Source organism: Chelmon rostratus, chromosome 12 (genome assembly GCF_017976325.1).
Source record: "Chelmon rostratus isolate fCheRos1 chromosome 12, fCheRos1.pri, whole genome shotgun sequence".
Taxonomy (NCBI): Eukaryota; Metazoa; Chordata; class Actinopteri; order Chaetodontiformes; family Chaetodontidae; genus Chelmon; species Chelmon rostratus.
In genome coordinates, this window is record NC_055669.1 from 18,394,765 (window position 1) to 18,412,791 (window position 18,027).

Below are 18,027 nucleotides of genomic sequence, written 5' to 3' on the forward strand. Positions count from 1 at the left end.
ATAACTGTGCGGTATCAAGTGCTTTTGTACAAAAAGAAAAAAAAAACGATATTATTATTAAAATATTCATTTTAATGGCTTTACTTCATACATAAATACATGTTGAAAGAACACAGGCGCAATCCACTGGTTGGTCAGATATATCTGAATGACTTTGATTTAACGACTGGATGTATATACACAGGAGGGCAGTTTGGGCGCTTTAACAACGCTACAAATAGGCAAGTCGGCGTCCTTTGTTCCTAACTCTCTGTCTGTACCTTCTTCCCAGAACCGCTGCCAGGTATTTCTGCACGGCCATCTGCTTTCTATAGCGACTGTAGCTGTCGGTGAAGATCCCATCTGAATGTCTTTTGGATAAGGGCTCTGACTCGTCCTCCATGCTGTTGTCCTCACTGGAAAAAAAACACAACAAATGACATTAGTTCAGGCTGCAGGGTGTCTCCTCTCTGCAGATTCCTGCTCTTATTTGATTTGACATCTTATTTTTGACACCAGCCTCATCTTGCCATGATGCAAAGTTGCCTGCAATCATTAATGATGCCTTTTTTTGTGCATTTTATCCATTTTTTATCGTTTGGAAAAAGGCGGCAAAGCAAGACAGTGTAAAAGAAACAGTGATTCAAGCGTTTTAGAAAAGTTCTAAATTATTCACTTGCAGCTCGTTGCATATTCTGACGCATGATTTTTCATTTGGGCAAACAAAATCGATTTATGGATTCATCTCATGTAAATCGTAGTGGACGATTTTTACTCTCTGAGAACTGACCCTGTATTCTCAAGGGAGGACACGAATCATGGACGCAGTGCCACGCCACCAAAAAACAAAAACAACACAAACAAACAAAAAAAACGATGAAATGAAAATGTCTGGACGTTTTAGACACAGAGAGATCGAAATGATCAATAAAAGACGCACATTAAAATGATAGACAGTGATGCAGCAGCCTGGACCTGTGCAGCGGAGAAGCAGAAAAGATGATGACTGCAGGTGAACGCTTATAAGAAATGCCCTTACCCTGCACGAATTGTCATCAGAGAATGCAGATAATGTCTCGCTGTTAACTGACCCAGGATCTCCCTCAAGGCTCTATCTAATTCTTCCTCAGCATGCCTTTCTGATCTGAGATGATAAAACGCCAAAACACATAGATCATCAGTGACTAAAAAGCGCAGACAAAATGATCAAAAGTAGCCTAAAATGTCCCCACCCACCCGCAGGTCCACAATCACATCAGGTGCTCTTACTTTTTTTTTTCTTTTTTTTTTTGCTTCCGTATCTGCCGACCTTTTCTCCTGATCATTAACAGTATTTGCTACCCACATTTTAGGCTACTCGGTGTGAAAATAACACTGAACAAATAACATGAGGAACTCTGGGAAAAAAAACAAAGCAAGCAAACATTATCGCAAACAGCAAAAAGAGAGTCATTAAAACGGAATCCAGCTGGAGGCTTTGGCTGTGGTGCGAGAGCGCGTTTACCTCTTCTCTGGCGGGTAGTAGAGGGTGTACGCGTCGTCGTTTAAGGACGGTGGGCTTCGTATAGCAATCTGATCGCTATCAAAGCCCATGTCGGATAATGAATTGCCGTCCTCATCGAAGGCGTCGTTTTCAAGTCTGCAAGAGGGAGAGCATTCATCACAAATTTGATCTGTGCACAAGTGGGACGCAGGAGTGAGAGAATGCCAAAATGTCTGCATCTGTCTCTGAAAGCAGTGGGAGGTTAAATGCATTGGAGATAGGAGAAGAAAACGAAAAAAAAACGGAATAGCTGAAGGTGTTATTAAATAAAACCGGAAAACGAATTATTTAATTTTGGCCCAAAAATAAGGCTAAATGTGTGTTTTTCTTTGAATTGATTTTTTTCCCCATCGGGAAAATGTGCTCTTAATTCCAACTTGATGCTGCTGCTCTCAACAGAGGCTACAGCTTCATTAATTATTTAAACATCGAAACAATGGGTGTGAAAATGAGCGCGTTTTAGTGTAGGCGAGGAGCCAATTTTTTTTTATCAAAAGAATGCTGAAATCAGCAGTGAAAAATTACAGTCAGTAGGAACCACGCCCAAATTACGGATATGCTTTTCACAGAAAAAAATGGAATAAATGTGAGGTGGATGGAGCTCTCCTATTCGTTTCGCCTCGCCTCTCCTTGGTGACGCCAGTCCACCGTCATCCCGAGGGCTATCCATGGCACTGACTGCGCTCTCATCTTTAATAAGGAGAGTTCTGTGAACCGTCCCACCGGACAGATACCTTTACGCAATTTCCATTGCCATTTTCCACACAACACTTGCATTTGTGTGTGTTGAAAGTACTGTATTCCCCTTTGTTATGGCTCTCAACTTCTGTGATTTAAAAATTCGCGCATAGTTTGTGCGCAATTACGCACACTTATTTCGAATAAAAGTACCCGAATCCAAATCCTTAAATAAGGTTTTCCTCATGAATCACAATGCAATAGCATCACTGAGCAAACATGGTGTTTAACAGCATTTAATATGAATGAATTAAAAAATGCGATCAGGTTATAAAGATGCATAAAGTGCACACACCTACCTAATCTTAGGGTAACTTAGTCCGATAGGAGTGCAGAAGACGCTGTAGTGCATTAAGATTCCGTAGATGAGCAAGATTAAAGTCGCTTTACTCGAACTGGCCATGCTGTCAGAGAATGAAACAAACAGACGTAACATGAAACAGGTTAGTCACTCCGACAGAAACAACACGCTCGCTCTTTGTTCTGTCATATTCACATGCTGCTTTACTTCTTACAAACTACAGAGATGGATCGAATATGAGCCTGTTTAAATGAACTGGAATAAGCACAGCGTCCGTTTGCAAAGCCCAAAAACATTTCTGTCTGTTTCATTCGTTCCATTTCGCAAAAGTTGAACTGTGACACCTAATCCTGGGCATGCAGCGCCGAAGTAATTAGAACCAGCGGATCTCCATGCAGTGCAGGGTTTAAAAAAGATTTTAAAAAAAAAGAAGAAGAATATTTTCCATTACTTTATCTCGCTCTCCATAAATGAATTTCTCCGAGTTTTAAGACAATCCGCAGATAAAGCACATACCTATAAGCAGGAAAGCAGGGAGAGCGCTGTGCAGTAGGACGCGATCCGGGCGCGGCTGTGGTCGGATGTGTGTGTGTGTGTCTGTGTGTGTGTGTGAGTGAGAGAGAGAGAGAGACGGTATCTTTCTCACGGCACTTCTTTCCTGGCTGAAGCGCCTCCGTCGTCTCCTTATGTTCCCCTCAGTACAGCCTATCTCACTTTCAGACACAGTTAATAAGACTCAGCCGGGCGCACAGGCGGACAAAAAAAACTCGGTGGCGGAGTGCGACGTATGTTCGTCTACATATCGTTGCTCTAAAACTTTTGTCCTGTGCTGTGATTGCCTTGGATTTTTATCCGTGCATCGAAAGCCTTGCCCCCCCCTCCCCCTCCCTCTCTCCTCCCTCCAATAAGTCACATTAAGGATGCTATAGACGTCATCAAGTCTGCCTCCCGGAATATAAAAGTACAGTTCCTTCCTCATCGATGCATCCGTCAGACTCACCCCCCACCTCCCCCCTAAGATGGAAGTTTACTTCCAAACTTTCTTCTTTAAAAAAAAATGGTTGAGAATGCACACGTGAATTCATGAACTTTTGCACAGGACGATGTGACGGACAGTACATATCAATTTGTCCCTCACCGCGACGTGTCCCCCCCCCCCCGCCTCCAACGCGTCATCAATAACTCCAATTAGGCTTTTATGATTATGACTGAGCTGGGAAATGATCGTGTTTGCTGGTGCTGGTGGTGGTTTCGTGTGACTGGATGGTTTGGATGGAAGAGTGGGGGGATCGGGCTTCCGCTGACCGAGTTCAAGGCCTCTGGGGAGTCGGGAGCTGTCCGGTGCTGAAACGACTCGTCTCGCATTGCGGCTTTCTGTACTTACAGTAACTTTTTCTAATCGTTTCCAATAATTGCTGGCTGAGTGTTGAGGGCTTCGGCCTTTAATGGCCGCGCAGTGACAGCGCTAAAGGCCTGCGGCCTAATCGTTGGATTGCAGGAATAATAACGACGCACTTAATCTGGTTTGAACGCGGGCTGGTGACGCAAGGCTCCGCTCAGCAGACAGTCAGCCGACGTGGCCTTTTGAGCCATTCACCCATTTTCCGACATTGTTCTGGAATAGTGTTAATCATTATAATTCGTTGATAAATGCGTTAAAACGAAAAATACTATAAAAAGCTACAGCCAGGCTGTATTATATGAGGCGGTTAATCAAGGAGCAGTCGGGCCTGTTTCTTTCTGGGCTGGTGAAGCATTTTTTGGCACATTTTTTGGCAACAAGTCGAACCTCTTTATGCTTGCGACTTCTCTGTAATGCGCTTTTTATTATTAGCGAATAATCCAGTCAAATCAGATTGCAGTGAAGTATAAACCTGTCTTTAATACTGCATGGCATGTAAGATTGATGGCTTGCAGCAGAGTGCTGGAGGATGCCACTTCTGAGGCTTTTAATTTGGAGGGTTGCACGCCTGTGTGAACTCTAATTCCGTCATCCTGTACGGGCCCTTGTTACAATCACCAAGCCGAGGTCAGCGCACCTTTTGATTTGGCGCTGCACAGCTCTGATTCAGACCTATAGCTCACCAACCAATTGAAGAGTTCGCCAAAGAGGAGAGAGACTCACGTCAGCGTTTTGTTTACTCTGACGCAATATGACGAACAGAGCCAGTCACTGAGCGAGGGGGCCTATCCTCATCTTCCTCTTCGTTGGGCGTGATTCCTGCGAAGAGCTCAACTTAAACCCTATATGCGTGAGCCGGAGCGGACCGTTACATTAGGCCTGTTACAGCAGGTGTGGATGCGGCTCAGTAGCCTGGGCAAACGGCGCCATCATGAGGAAAGAAAAGAGACATGCGGTTCACTCATCATCCGCAAGGCACCCAGAGGGAGAAAGGATAAGATGACTGAATACTCCCGCGTTTGGTCGTTTTGAGGCGACCGACTATAATCAGAAACAACTGACAAGATATTGTGATTGGATTTCTTTACAAATATTTCAAGTGTTTTCTATTATAACCTTTATTTAAGCAAGCAATATCACTAACATCAAGATCTCATGTTACCTTTCTGAATCATTCCAGTACAAGTTTCTACTCGTAGAGGCAGGATTGCGAGCCCTCATCACAGGCACGATGTCTGAGTGCCCCCCCCCCCCAGTATCCAAGGTTGTTTCATTTAAGAGATCTGAAGAGGCAGCACTGTCAGTATCTCACAGAAATATTAGAGAAAAGTCAAAAAAATTGACATAAAATTGTGTAGCAGAACCACTTTTTTCATTCCATGACCCATTTATCCCCGGTATGGAAGATTTAAAATGCCTAAATGGAAACCGGTCAAAAAAAAGAAAAAAGAAAAAGAAAAAAAGTACATGTTGTAATGTGTTACAAAGAAATGGAAGTTATGCACATTTCTATTAGCTGGTTTGGAGCTATGCAAAGTGTAGTTTTGTCAGAAGTTGGTGATAGGCTGCGTTACGCATGGATGTAACAAACAGAGTAGAATAAGAGGAGGCTGCAAACCAGAAACAAAACTAGCTGTTTGCTAACCGGCAATAAACCTCAAAGCAGAAATGGAGAGAGATCCTCAGACATTTTTGACAGCAGAAATAACTTCTATTCTTCCTCCTCCTCTTCTTCTTCTTGTGTTGGAGCTGATCAGTCATCTGAACTAAATGTTTGCTACATCGGAGCTTTTGTGCTTAATGGGGAGGTGTTTCCATCTCCCATTAAGCACATTAGCACCCCTCAACCGAGTGTAAAAGCTCTTTTGTGAAACTGAGGAAGTTTTTTCAAATTTTGCCATTTCCATCAACCTTTTTTCAAATGCGATACTTTTGTTTTATTTTGGCATTTTAAATGTGTCATAATCTCGTGACCCCTTTGGAGAGGTCTTGACCCCCAGGTTGGAAACCACTGATACAGGCTACAACTAACTTCAGTTACCCCTCAAAGCATCTGAAATAATCTAATTATCCTACCAAACCCTTCATCCAGCAGTAGCCTGTGTATGTTTTATTAGCCGACAGGTACACAGAATATTTTAGGAGCGTGAATGTTTATTGTTGATGCTGTAGAAATACATATCTCTGATCAAATCAGCCAACCTGACGCCTGAGCAAGCTCCATTCACTGAAGAAGACTGAGAAATACAGTCAAAAGCTGGAAAAACTGAGTGATTCACGGATAAATTGTGTTTTAGGCACATGTTTTAAAGTACATAGAAACACAAAAACACAAAATACCAGTATTTTATAGAAAATGGAAATTATATTCTTTCTCTCTCTGAGCGTGTGTGTGTGTGTGTGTGTGTGTGTGTGTGTGTGTGTGTGTGTGTGTGTGTGTGTGTGTGTATGTATGTGTCTCCCGGCTGCTTGTCAGGAGACGTCTCCCAGGGGAAACTTGCGGAGCCGCCTGCGCACAGTGCAGTCAGAGGCAGTAGGGGTCAGCAAATCACTTCAGAATCATTGAAAAAACTATCTCAGCATAACACTTCACACATATTGAACCTGCAGCGTAAAAGGCCGATTCCAAGAAGATGAGACACTGTGCAGAACACATATGAAACAGAATGTGATAACTTACTCATCCTTTTTTGACATATACTCAATTGAAAACAATACAAAGACAATATATTTAATGTTTGAGCTTATCAGCTTCATTGATTTTTATAAATATCTACTTATTCTACTACTTTGATGCAGAAAAACACCTGTATGGAACGTTCCATATTACTTCCAACTATTTTAGACCAAAAACACAGTTTGTGTGCAGACGACTGAATTCTGCTTTTAATATTGTTTTACACAATGTCCCACCAGGGTTGTCATAGTGTAGTTATTGTTTTTCTGATACAAGATGTTTAAGATGCAATCTCAACATGAAGCCTAAAAAAAGCTTTTTTTTTTTAGCTTTTTATTATCATAAGTGTCCATAACACAAATACAGACCCACTATTTGAAAATGTTATGGGACTGATGACCATCATACGCCGTTAACTGCAGGTCTATATGTAATGTTAACAGAAGCATGAGTGAATAATGTGAAACCCATTCATTCTTTCACAGAGCCTAGAGGGCGCCAGATGTCTGCTCATAGTGAGCAAGGTTCAAAGGTTAAACGTCACTATACAACGTCGCGATTTATGTCTAAATTGCACAAATCAGATCAATCAATTTTACATGATTTGTTTTGGTAATATAAACGAGAAGGGAAAGGAACATCTTTATCTGGTTGGTACTGAGCCAGATGGTGTGTTTTCCTCTCATTCTGAGCCTGTGATGTCGGCCATATTGGACACAAGGGAAAACCATTCAATAGGAGATGATGTAACGTTCAATTGTTATAGGAAATAATACACGTACCGGCGTGAGCCAACATATACGAAACAAAAGAGCGAGAAAAAAAAAACAAGCCCGAACTTCTATAGACACCGAGGTTGTTAAGATGTTGTTTGTGAAGTGTTATTGAATTATTTTAGTTGAATTATGTTGTCCAAATCATCGATTAAAGGGTGCAGGGCCGATATTTTCTTCATTGTGCCACTGTATTGCAAAGTATTAAGTAATTTATACAAGAGCTGAAACATTCAGTCAATTATTTAATTTGTCGATTGACAGGAGAATAATTGCCAACTATTTTGATATTTTTGTAAAGCAAGATTTCAAACAACATAAATCTTCCCTATGCAAAGTCATCATTTGCTGCTCTTCTGCGTTTTATACTATTGCAAGTTGATTGTCTTTAGTTTGTTGTTTACACAAATTTCACCTTGGGCTCTGTGAAATTGTCATTTTTCAACTTTTTTATTTTTATAGACCGAACAATTAATTAAGAAAATAAACCCCAGATTTATGACAATAATTATTAGTTGCAGCCCTGATTTATACAGGACAGCAGCAACCACAAACAACATGTTTGTAATTTGTAGTAATAGGCCTACATGTTGATTAGTGGTTCCTAAACAGGAGTTTTGGACCCCTACACGGGGTCATGAGAATATTAACAAGACAAGCTTTTTTCAGGTACGCAAAATGGTACAGTCTTTGGCTGCATTTGTCAGCTGGTTAACATATACAGCCACTCGACACTGCTTTGGTTTAAAGTGTCACAAGCCAAAAAGGTTTGCCACCACTGTGTTAATTAGTGATTGGGATCAATTGCGGAAGAGACATTCGGATGTACGAGTCTAATCTGAGCACGCGAACGCAGCATCATTCCTTCTTTGGCCTCGTCGGCTCCTCGGTCCTGGTCCGGCTATTGTTGTGTGCCTTTCAGCGCAACCCCGACCTATCAGCAGCCGGTGATTTCTGGATATTTTAACTGTTTTGCTCAGCTCTAACCCCGCCATATTAAGCGGTCTTTGTCAGCCGGCGGTGTGTCCTCGTTTTAACGGAATATAAAGGCTCCCGGCGGAGGACTTTGGGCTGGTGAAGTAGTTAATCGGTATGGGACAGACGGAAGACTGAGATTCAACGTTCAGAGACTGCTTCTGTCGGCTGTTCCTACTTCTTTGGACAGTCGGCGTGAAATAAAAACGTGGGGGAGAAAATAAAAATCACGGGCACGCATGTAGCCGAAGCACACCGCTGCAAAGGTCGCTTTTAAGGTAAGAAGCGCTCGGCAAAGAAACAAAAAAGTCACATTTCGTGTTGGAAGCGAGCGCGCGGGGCCTTGTAGCGCTGTGACACTTGGAGAAAGTTGGGAAAATGCATCAGGAGAGTTTCCTCGGTGTGTTGCGTTTGTGATAAAGGTCCGTCTCGTTGTTAACCCTGAACCAGGACTTGAGGATTTGGGATGATTTGATTGTATCAGTCGACGAGAGAAGAAAACAATGAGAAAGGAGTGAAACCCGTCCTGGAACAAGGCGAGATTGCTGCATTTTCACCGTTTTAGCCGTGAAATCACCAGAATCGCGTCTAATCATCTTTCTCTAACTTGCGTGGCCTCGTTTCAAATTCACGTTTGGGTACGTTTCAGACAAGTATAATGTTAACCACAACCCCCCCTTTTCTCTCTGCCTCACCCAATCTCTATCTCTTACTGCAGACACACAATCAGCTGCTGCAGGCCTCAGCTGTTACAGGCCTTTATTGCGAGACAGGCTGTCTTACAACAGAGCTTTCTAAATGACAAAACCTCTGTAATTTAAGCCTTTTGCCATTATTCCCAAGTATGTGCTTGCAGGCTTTTATTGTGGTGGTGCAACTGTACTTCCCAGATTTGCACACTCAACAAAATCCATGTGTGTAAGAAGATCTAAAGTACAGGAATGCTGTTGTACTGTTATGTTTGGTGTGTGTGTGTGTTGATATATCCACTGTCCCTGATTGTGCATGTGTCTGTTGGTGTGCTTATATACTCTGGTGCCACAGTAATCCTCTTCCGCGGTAATCCCTCTGTTAGTACAGACCCAGTTGGCTGGACAGTCGTGTCTCCCTCACACACACACACACACAGCTGGAATGGAGTGGGCTGTTGGCAGAGGAGTGAGGAGTGCCAACAGGTGGTGCTGGCCGGGGATCAGGGACTTGAGTTTAACTGGAGATCCTCGCATACTCCTCGAGTGTCCTCACGGCATGAATGAGACTCAACACTGTCATTACAGTTTGCTGATTAGAAGCTTCAAATCTTTTAGGCTTCAGCAGCAAGGTCAAAGTCAGAGCGCCACACGCTCGCAAGTTGGCAAACTGCACCGATGTTTGGCTTTCTAAAGGCAAAAAGAGAATTCTCAGATTTCGGGATTTCAGTCAGCGATGTGGGCACCGAGAACAGGCTCTTCTGTTTCATAGCTTGAGGATGGATCGTTCTCTCTCCCAGCCTCACTCCAGCCTTTGACAGTCACAGCAGGTGGCCTCGGCGGCATGAATGGATTCGGAAGGAAGTCCCTCTCTCCAGCCTCCCCCGCCGACCCCCTCCGCTCTCTGTGATTGGCAGGGATGGCAGGCTGCCCTGAAGATAAGACCGAGCTGTGCTTCGCAAAGTGTGCCAGGGAAATTACTGAGCTATGCTTCAGTAATGGTTTGCAGCCCCGGGTACCTTCTCGTCTCCCTGCGATTGTGGTCAGTGTTTACGGAGCAAGTCCGTCAACTTGGCTCTCAGGCTGCTGCGCTTGATTTGACTCTCATAGCGCGAGGCATTTCGGCTTGTAGGCATAACATGCTGCTGTTTGCCTAAGCCATGTAAAAAAAAAAAAAAAAAGCTTTGAACATTGTGATGCACGTGCTCAATAGTAACCAGACAGCCTTTCTTGTAGCGCAGAAATGATCAATAGAAAAGAAATCAGCAACATTGTGGTGATCGATACATCGTTGAAGTAATTTGTCAAGGGAAAATGCCAACACTTTTGCAGCTTTTCTCTCTTTCGTGTCTTTGCACACTGAAGCTTTTGGATTTTGGTTTTGTTTGTCAGACAAAACAAGACATTTGAAGATGCTGCTTGCTGGCATCTTTCACTGTTTTCTCACATTTTACAGCCTGAAGGATTAATCAATAGTATGTTTTGTATGAAAATCGATTCAGCCCTGCTTTTTAGTATTTTCATGCTTCACTAAAAGGGTTTAGTATCCTAAGAAAAGCTTTGATATTCGTGCTGACACGAGACCTGACTTTCAATACCGATTAAAAGATGGTATTTCTCCCCATATTTTACTCTGAGATATTTCATACTCTATAACTGCAGCCAGCAGTAGTGTGGCTACATCTACATCACAGCTGGGTGTGGTCAGGTGTGACCTGATGTACTGTGACCACACCCAGCTGTGGTGTTGAATACGGTCAGAGGTTCAAGAGACTCGGCAGATGTTGAGACCAGACATATCCCTGTATGTAAAGCCTGCACAGGGCTGGGTCGACGGGGGTGTGTCGCTTCAGGTACAGATGACATGACGAATGTGATACAAGAAGTCCAGCTGGTGTAACAGATTAAAGCACTTTCATATGGAAACGTATGGCGATGCTACTTATTTTATCTTTCATCAGAAGGTTTGCCAGGTTAACAGTTGGTGTGCTCGCGTATATTGGATTGGTCAGTTGCATTGCCCGATGACGTCTCACTGCACTCCAGCAAAAGTTGAAACAGGTTCAGCTTTCTTTGCACCTTCCTCCGTCGAGGTGCTGTGTGGCTGAACAAATCCATGCAAGTGTGCTCTCCTGTTGGATTACTGTGTGACGTGAACACAATTCTACTGATTCTACTGAAACTATTGTACAGTGTTTTAGAGTCTGACAAGTCTTTAAAGGCATTAGTATAGTATTCTAACTGGACTTTCTACTTTTCTACTTTCTACTTTTCTTTCTTATTATATCTAGATATTTCACATGTCACTGGTACCAGCATGCCCCCACCAATGGAACGTCCTGCATTGTTGTAACACAGGCCTATTTTCAGTCAGAACATCCACTTCTACCTTTTAACGCAAAGAGGCCAGTGTAGCTATAAAACCAAGAAACAAAATAAAAATATTCAGGCTGCAAAAAAAGATTATTATCTTTATAAATTAACCCACAGATTCTTCATTTCCTATCATATAAATGACAAAAACATTGTTAAGATGGTTGTGATTGTGATGTAATTTTCAAAAACTGGCAGTATTTTTTGCATAAAACAGGAACAATCTGAACAAAGAAGACGCAAATAAATCCTTCACGGCCAGGTTTCGGTCTGGACCCGGAAGCATTGAAGTGATTCCCAGCCTTATGCTCTGAAGTCTAACGGGACGAAGAATTCATGAACTGCCACTGAATATACAGCCTGCACGAGCGTGCCAGTTATGTCCCAGGTGACTGCAAAGGTTACACAAGGCTCAAAGGTCGAAGGACCTCACCCAGTCAACTCCAGAGCTCCATCTTATCTGATTTGTCAGAGCGGTGACAAGAATTAAGAGCTGTGTCATGCTTGATCTCACTGTGGTCTTGGTGGTCAAAGATATCCTATTTATACTCACCTTGGCTGTCAGGACTATACTCTGCAGAGCATGTGCTCTGGAATTTATGTGATTAAATAATCTTAATTTAAAGCTAAGTAACATGCGTTTCTGTGACATTTCTGACCCATTTGCACCCATTTCTCTTGGAATGGCCGAATTTAATCAATTTTTTCCTTCATTTTCTCCTAAGAGGGGTGTCAGTTCTTTGAGCGATGAAGGCCTGTAAAGCTCTTTGAGACTGGAACTGCATAACTGGGTTATACAAATAAACTTGACTCTTGCACAGACGTGAGTTGGGGCTTACACACTTTCGTATAAATATACCCCAGTTTAAGTGGGTGTTAATGTCAGATCACCCGTTTCAGAAAGTCGGACACAGCACCGCCAATCCAGTGTCACAAAGGTGTGGCATGAGAGGGTTTCTGAAGATATTCAACCATCCGGCCTGCATTTCTGACAGAGTATACTGGCCCCTTAAGGTTAAGTTTCTCCTGGTTACATGTCGTGCTGGGATTTTTTCTCCTGAATGGTGTCTGCATGCCAGCTACAGCGAAAGCTTCCCTCCTGCAGCTCTCCGGTATTGTTGCATTCAGCCTTGTGGGAAGCAGCAGCCTGTGTCTCCTTAATCTGACACGGCATCACTGGCAGTCTGGAACACAGCCTCACATGTCACATGTCCTTGGATCTGGTCTGGCTCCAGCATTTGTTTGAGGCATACCGCTGCCTTTTGTGTGCTCTCATACAGTATGGCTGGGAGGGAAGTTATTCACAGATATGTGTGGGAGCATGTGCGTGAAGTTATTCATGTTGTAATCAGTGCAGCTTGTTTTAAGTTTCCAAACACAGTGTGTCTCCTGGGTACTAAAGAAAACGCGAACACTTGAACCCATCCAAAGGGCGTTCAAATACAATTATGTTTTTCTAAGCATGTAAAGTTATAGCACACACTAATTAGCAATTTGCATTTGTTCATTTAAGTGGGATCCGTGACCCACATCTTATGAACCTGAGGTGGTATTTACTGTGTTCCCCAGGAGCCACCAAAAGAATGGCACATTTCTTCCCACTAATCTCATTGTGTATCTAACAGCCTCATTTAGGAAACCATCAGAGAGCGGATACAGTAATCTGCCTGCAATTTGATTTGCTGTAAAGTCGATTTCAGCCGTCATTAGTTATGGTAAATTTGTCACGAAAGAAAAAAACACTGGTGGTGATCATCCTCTTCACCACAAAGACTCTTATTTCTCAGTCTAATGTTTTGCGTGGAAGATTTTTCTTTCCGGCAGTCAGACATGTAATTTTCAGACAGTGGATAGACCAGGACTGGGGGTGGCGGATACCCACTGAGGAATGCTACAAATGTGTGTATGGATGAAATTATCTATAAAACAACATATGCTGCATACTCCAATGCTTTGGATCCAATAGTTTGCTGCAACAGTAGAAGTGTCCGTTCATAAGAGTGGTGGTTGTAAATCTGTCCCTGTCTGCAGAGGCATCTGGTTGTTTTGAATATTTAATTGTAACTATTGGCTTGATTGCTGTTTTTTTTTTTTTTTTGGCTCCGCCGCTGTAAGGACAGTGTGTCTGTGCCCTAATTAGCATTTGTGCTGCTCAGTGTTAGCATGTGTATGGGATTGTATGGTTCAGGGGATTGTGAGTGTGCTGTGCTCTGTGGGGGAGCACCACAAGGTACTTTCTCTTTGTCCATAACAAAAGGTAGATGGGACTGACAAAAGAATAAATGGAAAGCCTTTCTCAGAGGTGCTAAAGAGGGAGAGGTGGGCTTTTCTGTTCCTCTCAGAGCACAATTCTCCACTGGTGGTTCAAAAGCTATTTGTTGTATAAAATGTTTTGTTGTTTGTTTTAACACTACTTTTGAAAAGACTCCACCAGATCCAAATGGGGACTTGGGTATTTTGGCGATTTTAAGAGCGGGCGTTGATCTGATTTTGAGATCGGGTGTGGACAGCAGCAACATGTGAGTCACTATTCCAAAGCAATCTCCGTCTTCATGCTCCACAGTTGTCCTTAAAAGTGCAGTGTGTTTAGTGGCATCTAGTGGTGAGGTTGCAGATGGCAAGCCAATAAAATGCGAAAGGCCCCCTCCAGAACAACATGGCAGGGTATGTGACCCAGGACCCGCTCCCTCTGTAGATATAAAGGGCTCATTCTAAGGTTAGTAAACACAACAGTCCTTATTTTCAGATGATAATATACAACTGAAAACATACTTACGAGTATTTTATTCAATTTCTGCCAATAGATCCCCCTAAATCCTATGCATTGGTTCTTTCAAGAATGAGCTGTTTGACATCTGTTGCAGCAATTGAATTATATCATTGACAATAAGACCATCTTATTGTTTTTATTAATGGCATCCTTCTTGAATTATTAGTAACTACAATTTCAAATGATTTCCCCAGATTGACTCTGGATTTGGCTGTTGGCCATGTCTTCTATTTTGAGCCAACGAGGAAGGGATCCAAAATGAAACTTGTGGGTGTTGAACTGACATGTCAGCTCATGCGCCAACACTGTGGACTTGCTCAGGCTTGTGATCCATTCATGGCCATTTTCGATCAGCAAACCTGCTGGGTGCGTAATGGTGTAAGTTACCCATTCGTAAAGGAAAGGCTGTAGTTGTATGACAGAATTCCAGGACCCTGAACAGAAAGTGAAACAACTGATAACTGATTCTGCTCGTCCACACAGGAAGAGTTTGAAGTTGTCCAGACGCTGATCCAAATCAAGTCACAGAGCTTTGATCCTCACTCTAGTTCAGGCATGTCAAACTGATTCCATAAAGGGCCATGTGGCTGCAGGTTTTTGTTCCAACCAAGGAGGAGCACACCAGGCTGGAATCAATTAATCAGCTGATCTCAGTCTTCAGCTGATAACTAAGTGATCCCATGATGTTGATTGGTTGGCCTGGTGTGCTCCTTCTCGGTTGGAACGAAAAACCTGCAGCCACACCGCCCTTTATGGAATTGATTTGACATATGTGCTCTAGTTGTTGATCCTGATAGTTGGCTGATAGTTAATTTTAAAGCAGATATCCCACATAGCATTAACGTTGAGAGACAGTCTGTGTACTTACAGTCATCGTGATCACCTGTAGCCTGCTTTCGTCAGGATTAGCCCCAGTCTGGAGTGTTTGATTCCAGGACACAGCAGAGGATTTGAACCATTGATACCCTCTTTAAACTACGCTGACGCTCTTCCAATGTGTTTTCTTTCAGGTCACCCATTCGTTTGCGGTGGCATTAGCATTAAGGTCGGACACTAAGCGTTTGTGGCATTTGAAAACACGTCATGGTTGACATGTGTGACAGGATAAGGTCAAAGGTGGTGGTCATGTTTACGTTGGCTTCTGCTCCGATGTCGGTGGCTTGATGATGTAGAAAACATTTATTTGTGGTTTAGTTCAGCCAACTTACTGAGATATTGCACAGCACAGTGAGCACCAGGAGGCTGAAAGCACTTGACTTAAGCTGCATCAAAAAATGTTTTCAATATCCATTTATCAGACAAGTATTTTCCCAATCAATCGTTGGGTCTGTAACATGTAGAATGTCAGAAATAGTTAACACTGCCCTTTACCACTTCCTTAACCCATTCGTGACTTCTTCAAATTGCTGATTTTGTTTGACCAACATTTCAAAACCCCCATAATATTGAGTGTACAATCACACAGACAGGAAAGGAGGATTTATTTAAATTAGGATTTACTTCTGGGATTTCCAGGTTTATTCTTTCTCTCCTTTACATTCATCGTTGCATGTGACACTTCCTCCTCCTTCCGTCCATGTGTGTTCCCTGACACCTGTGTGGACATCTGCACAAAGCAACTGTGCATGATTGAAACATGCAAATGTGTATTTTAGGCTGCACTGACGTGCACTATCTGTTAAACTTAAGCAGACCAATGAAAAATAACATGCTCCAGATGAGGAGAGAACTGGGAAAACTGAATCTAAATGTATTTTACGCCAACTGCATTTCTCTTTGCAACAGTCAGTCTTAAAGAGCTACAGATATGCCCCACGCTGAATTGCATATTAACCAGCTTGAACAAAATGCCAGGAGTGCTGCCGTGCTCACACAGATCGCATGCTGTTGCCACCAGCTGTTATTGGTTATACTGCGTGTGGTAACAATCCTGTGGAGGATTTCTGGTTTCCGGAGAGGCCGTAGTTCGTGTAAGTGAACCAGTTAGCTGGCCAGTGTGTGTGATTTTCATATAATGGTCTGATTGTACTTGGATTTGTTCAGAATATAATCTCACCATCATGCACTTCTCAGTGTAGCAGGTTAACGGACAAGATGTTGCTAATCATAGAGTTCAATGCAAAAATACTATCAGTGATTGCCTGTTTTATTTAGCTATTGAACTGTACTGAGACGATTGTTGATCAGCTTTTTAAAGAATGGCTGTTCTGTGCAGGATCAGCTTGGCTCTCAGATTGTCCTTCCTGCTTTAAATTTCCCTGTTTTCCTTTATAATAATTCGTACCCAGCCATCCTTCTCACCCAATCTTTCGTCCTACTGTCTGTTTCCACTGCCTCAGCATTGACTTTCAGTCAATACCATTTGTTGATGGGAAGAAGTCAATACACCATCCATTAAAAAAAAAAAAAGTACATCCATAGATTGATTGTTGACCGACATTAGGTTTAGTTGTAACACTGCCCTTCCAAAGCCAAGCTTGTTCTTTCTGGAGAGGCCAAATAAATTGTTTTCTTCAACCGGAGATTTAGTCTTAGATCCAAAAGTGCTGCAAAAAATATATCATCTCAGATTTCATTTTTGGGGACCTTATTCAACTCGTGGAAGGGTCACAGATCAAATGTTTGCTGTGAAGACGGTTCAGGTTATAACAAAGTGACAGAACGTTAGAAATGAAGCCCAACCAGAATCCTACACAACGTAACAATGGAAGTTGTACGTTGGGTTTTTAATTAATCCTTGAGTAACCATTGATTGTGTTTCCATGGACGCAAAGATGCTGTAATTAATCAGGGCTTAACGATGAATCACTTTTATATCAAATTGCTATTTGAGTGTGATTGTTAAATCACAAGCTCTGCAGTTTTAATTATAACTCAAAGCATCAATGTCTTAACAAGCTGCACAACATTAACTAAAAGTTAAGCGTCAAACATCAACAAACAGCCAGTTGTCATTATAGCTGGCAAATTTAGTCAGCTGGAGCTAATTAATGAGAACTGTGAGTATTTATTCTTGTCCAAAGGTGACAAACAATAACAATAACAAATCCACTGCACAGAAAACCACTTTCAGAGCCACGACAAAGTCGCTCACACGTTGACCACAAAGTACAACACAGAGAACTCAGAAATGCTTTTTACTGCGGCTGAGTCAACATTTGTTTGTAAAGCCTCCGCACAGGTGTAGTCAATTAAAATCTGAAGTAATGACGCTGCCTCATGATGTCGCTTGAGGCTCTCAAACTCCAAATCAAGCAGCAAATGAAATCCATAGCATGCAGACACGCTCAAATATTATCCAAAATGTGTACACAAAATGCCTTAAACTCAAAACAATAAGTTAGGAATAAAAGAAAATAGAACCTCCACCAAGGCCAATAATCCACATGATGTGAGTAAGAGTATAGATGCATGATAGTTTGAGAAATAAGCATTGACAACTGCTTTCTGTGAGAAGTTTGAGTGGTTACATGTGTCGGCTGCCCCAGAGGATCACTGGTAGCCGTCAATGTGGATTGTAATATGGAGTTGTCGTATTTTTACAAATGGCTGTTTTGTCACTACTGAACTTTACTACCATCACCTGGATTTTAAGACATATGGCATTTTTTCCACCAAGGCCAAATGCCCGATCTCGCAATGTAATGTCATGATGAGTAATTTATGCATCCACCCTGTGATTTGGATTCACTCCAGAATTCAATGGATTCTTCCACTTAGTTAGCATTAAACTGAAAACGCTCCGTCTTTGGCAGCGGTAATAACTAAAACATCAGATTTATTTATTTACAGAAATTGGGACACTTC

At 42.3% G+C, this 18,027-nt stretch overlaps 2 protein-coding genes across 2 annotated transcripts in view; one reads left to right on the forward strand and one right to left on the reverse strand.

Moving 5' to 3' along the window:
- Window positions 1–211: 211 nt before the first annotated feature.
- On the reverse strand, window positions 212–3,201 carry adcyap1b (adenylate cyclase activating polypeptide 1b). The gene is made up of 5 exons (XM_041949098.1): window positions 3,078–3,201; window positions 2,560–2,664; window positions 1,484–1,618; window positions 1,019–1,123; window positions 212–395 (listed from the first exon to the last, which is right to left on the reverse strand). The coding sequence occupies exons 2-5, from the start codon at window positions 2,661–2,663 to the stop codon at window positions 212–214; spliced, it is 528 nt and encodes a 175-aa protein (XP_041805032.1). The 5' UTR covers window position 2,664; window positions 3,078–3,201.
- Window positions 3,202–8,304: 5,103 nt separating this feature from the next.
- The window catches only part of yes1 (YES proto-oncogene 1, Src family tyrosine kinase), a 28,807-nt gene continuing 19,084 nt past the window's right edge, over window positions 8,305–18,027 (forward strand). Inside the window, exon 1 of the mRNA XM_041948946.1 lies at window positions 8,305–8,666. The gene's annotated coding sequence lies outside the window, so the exon portion shown is untranslated. The remainder of the gene's footprint in view (window positions 8,667–18,027) is intronic.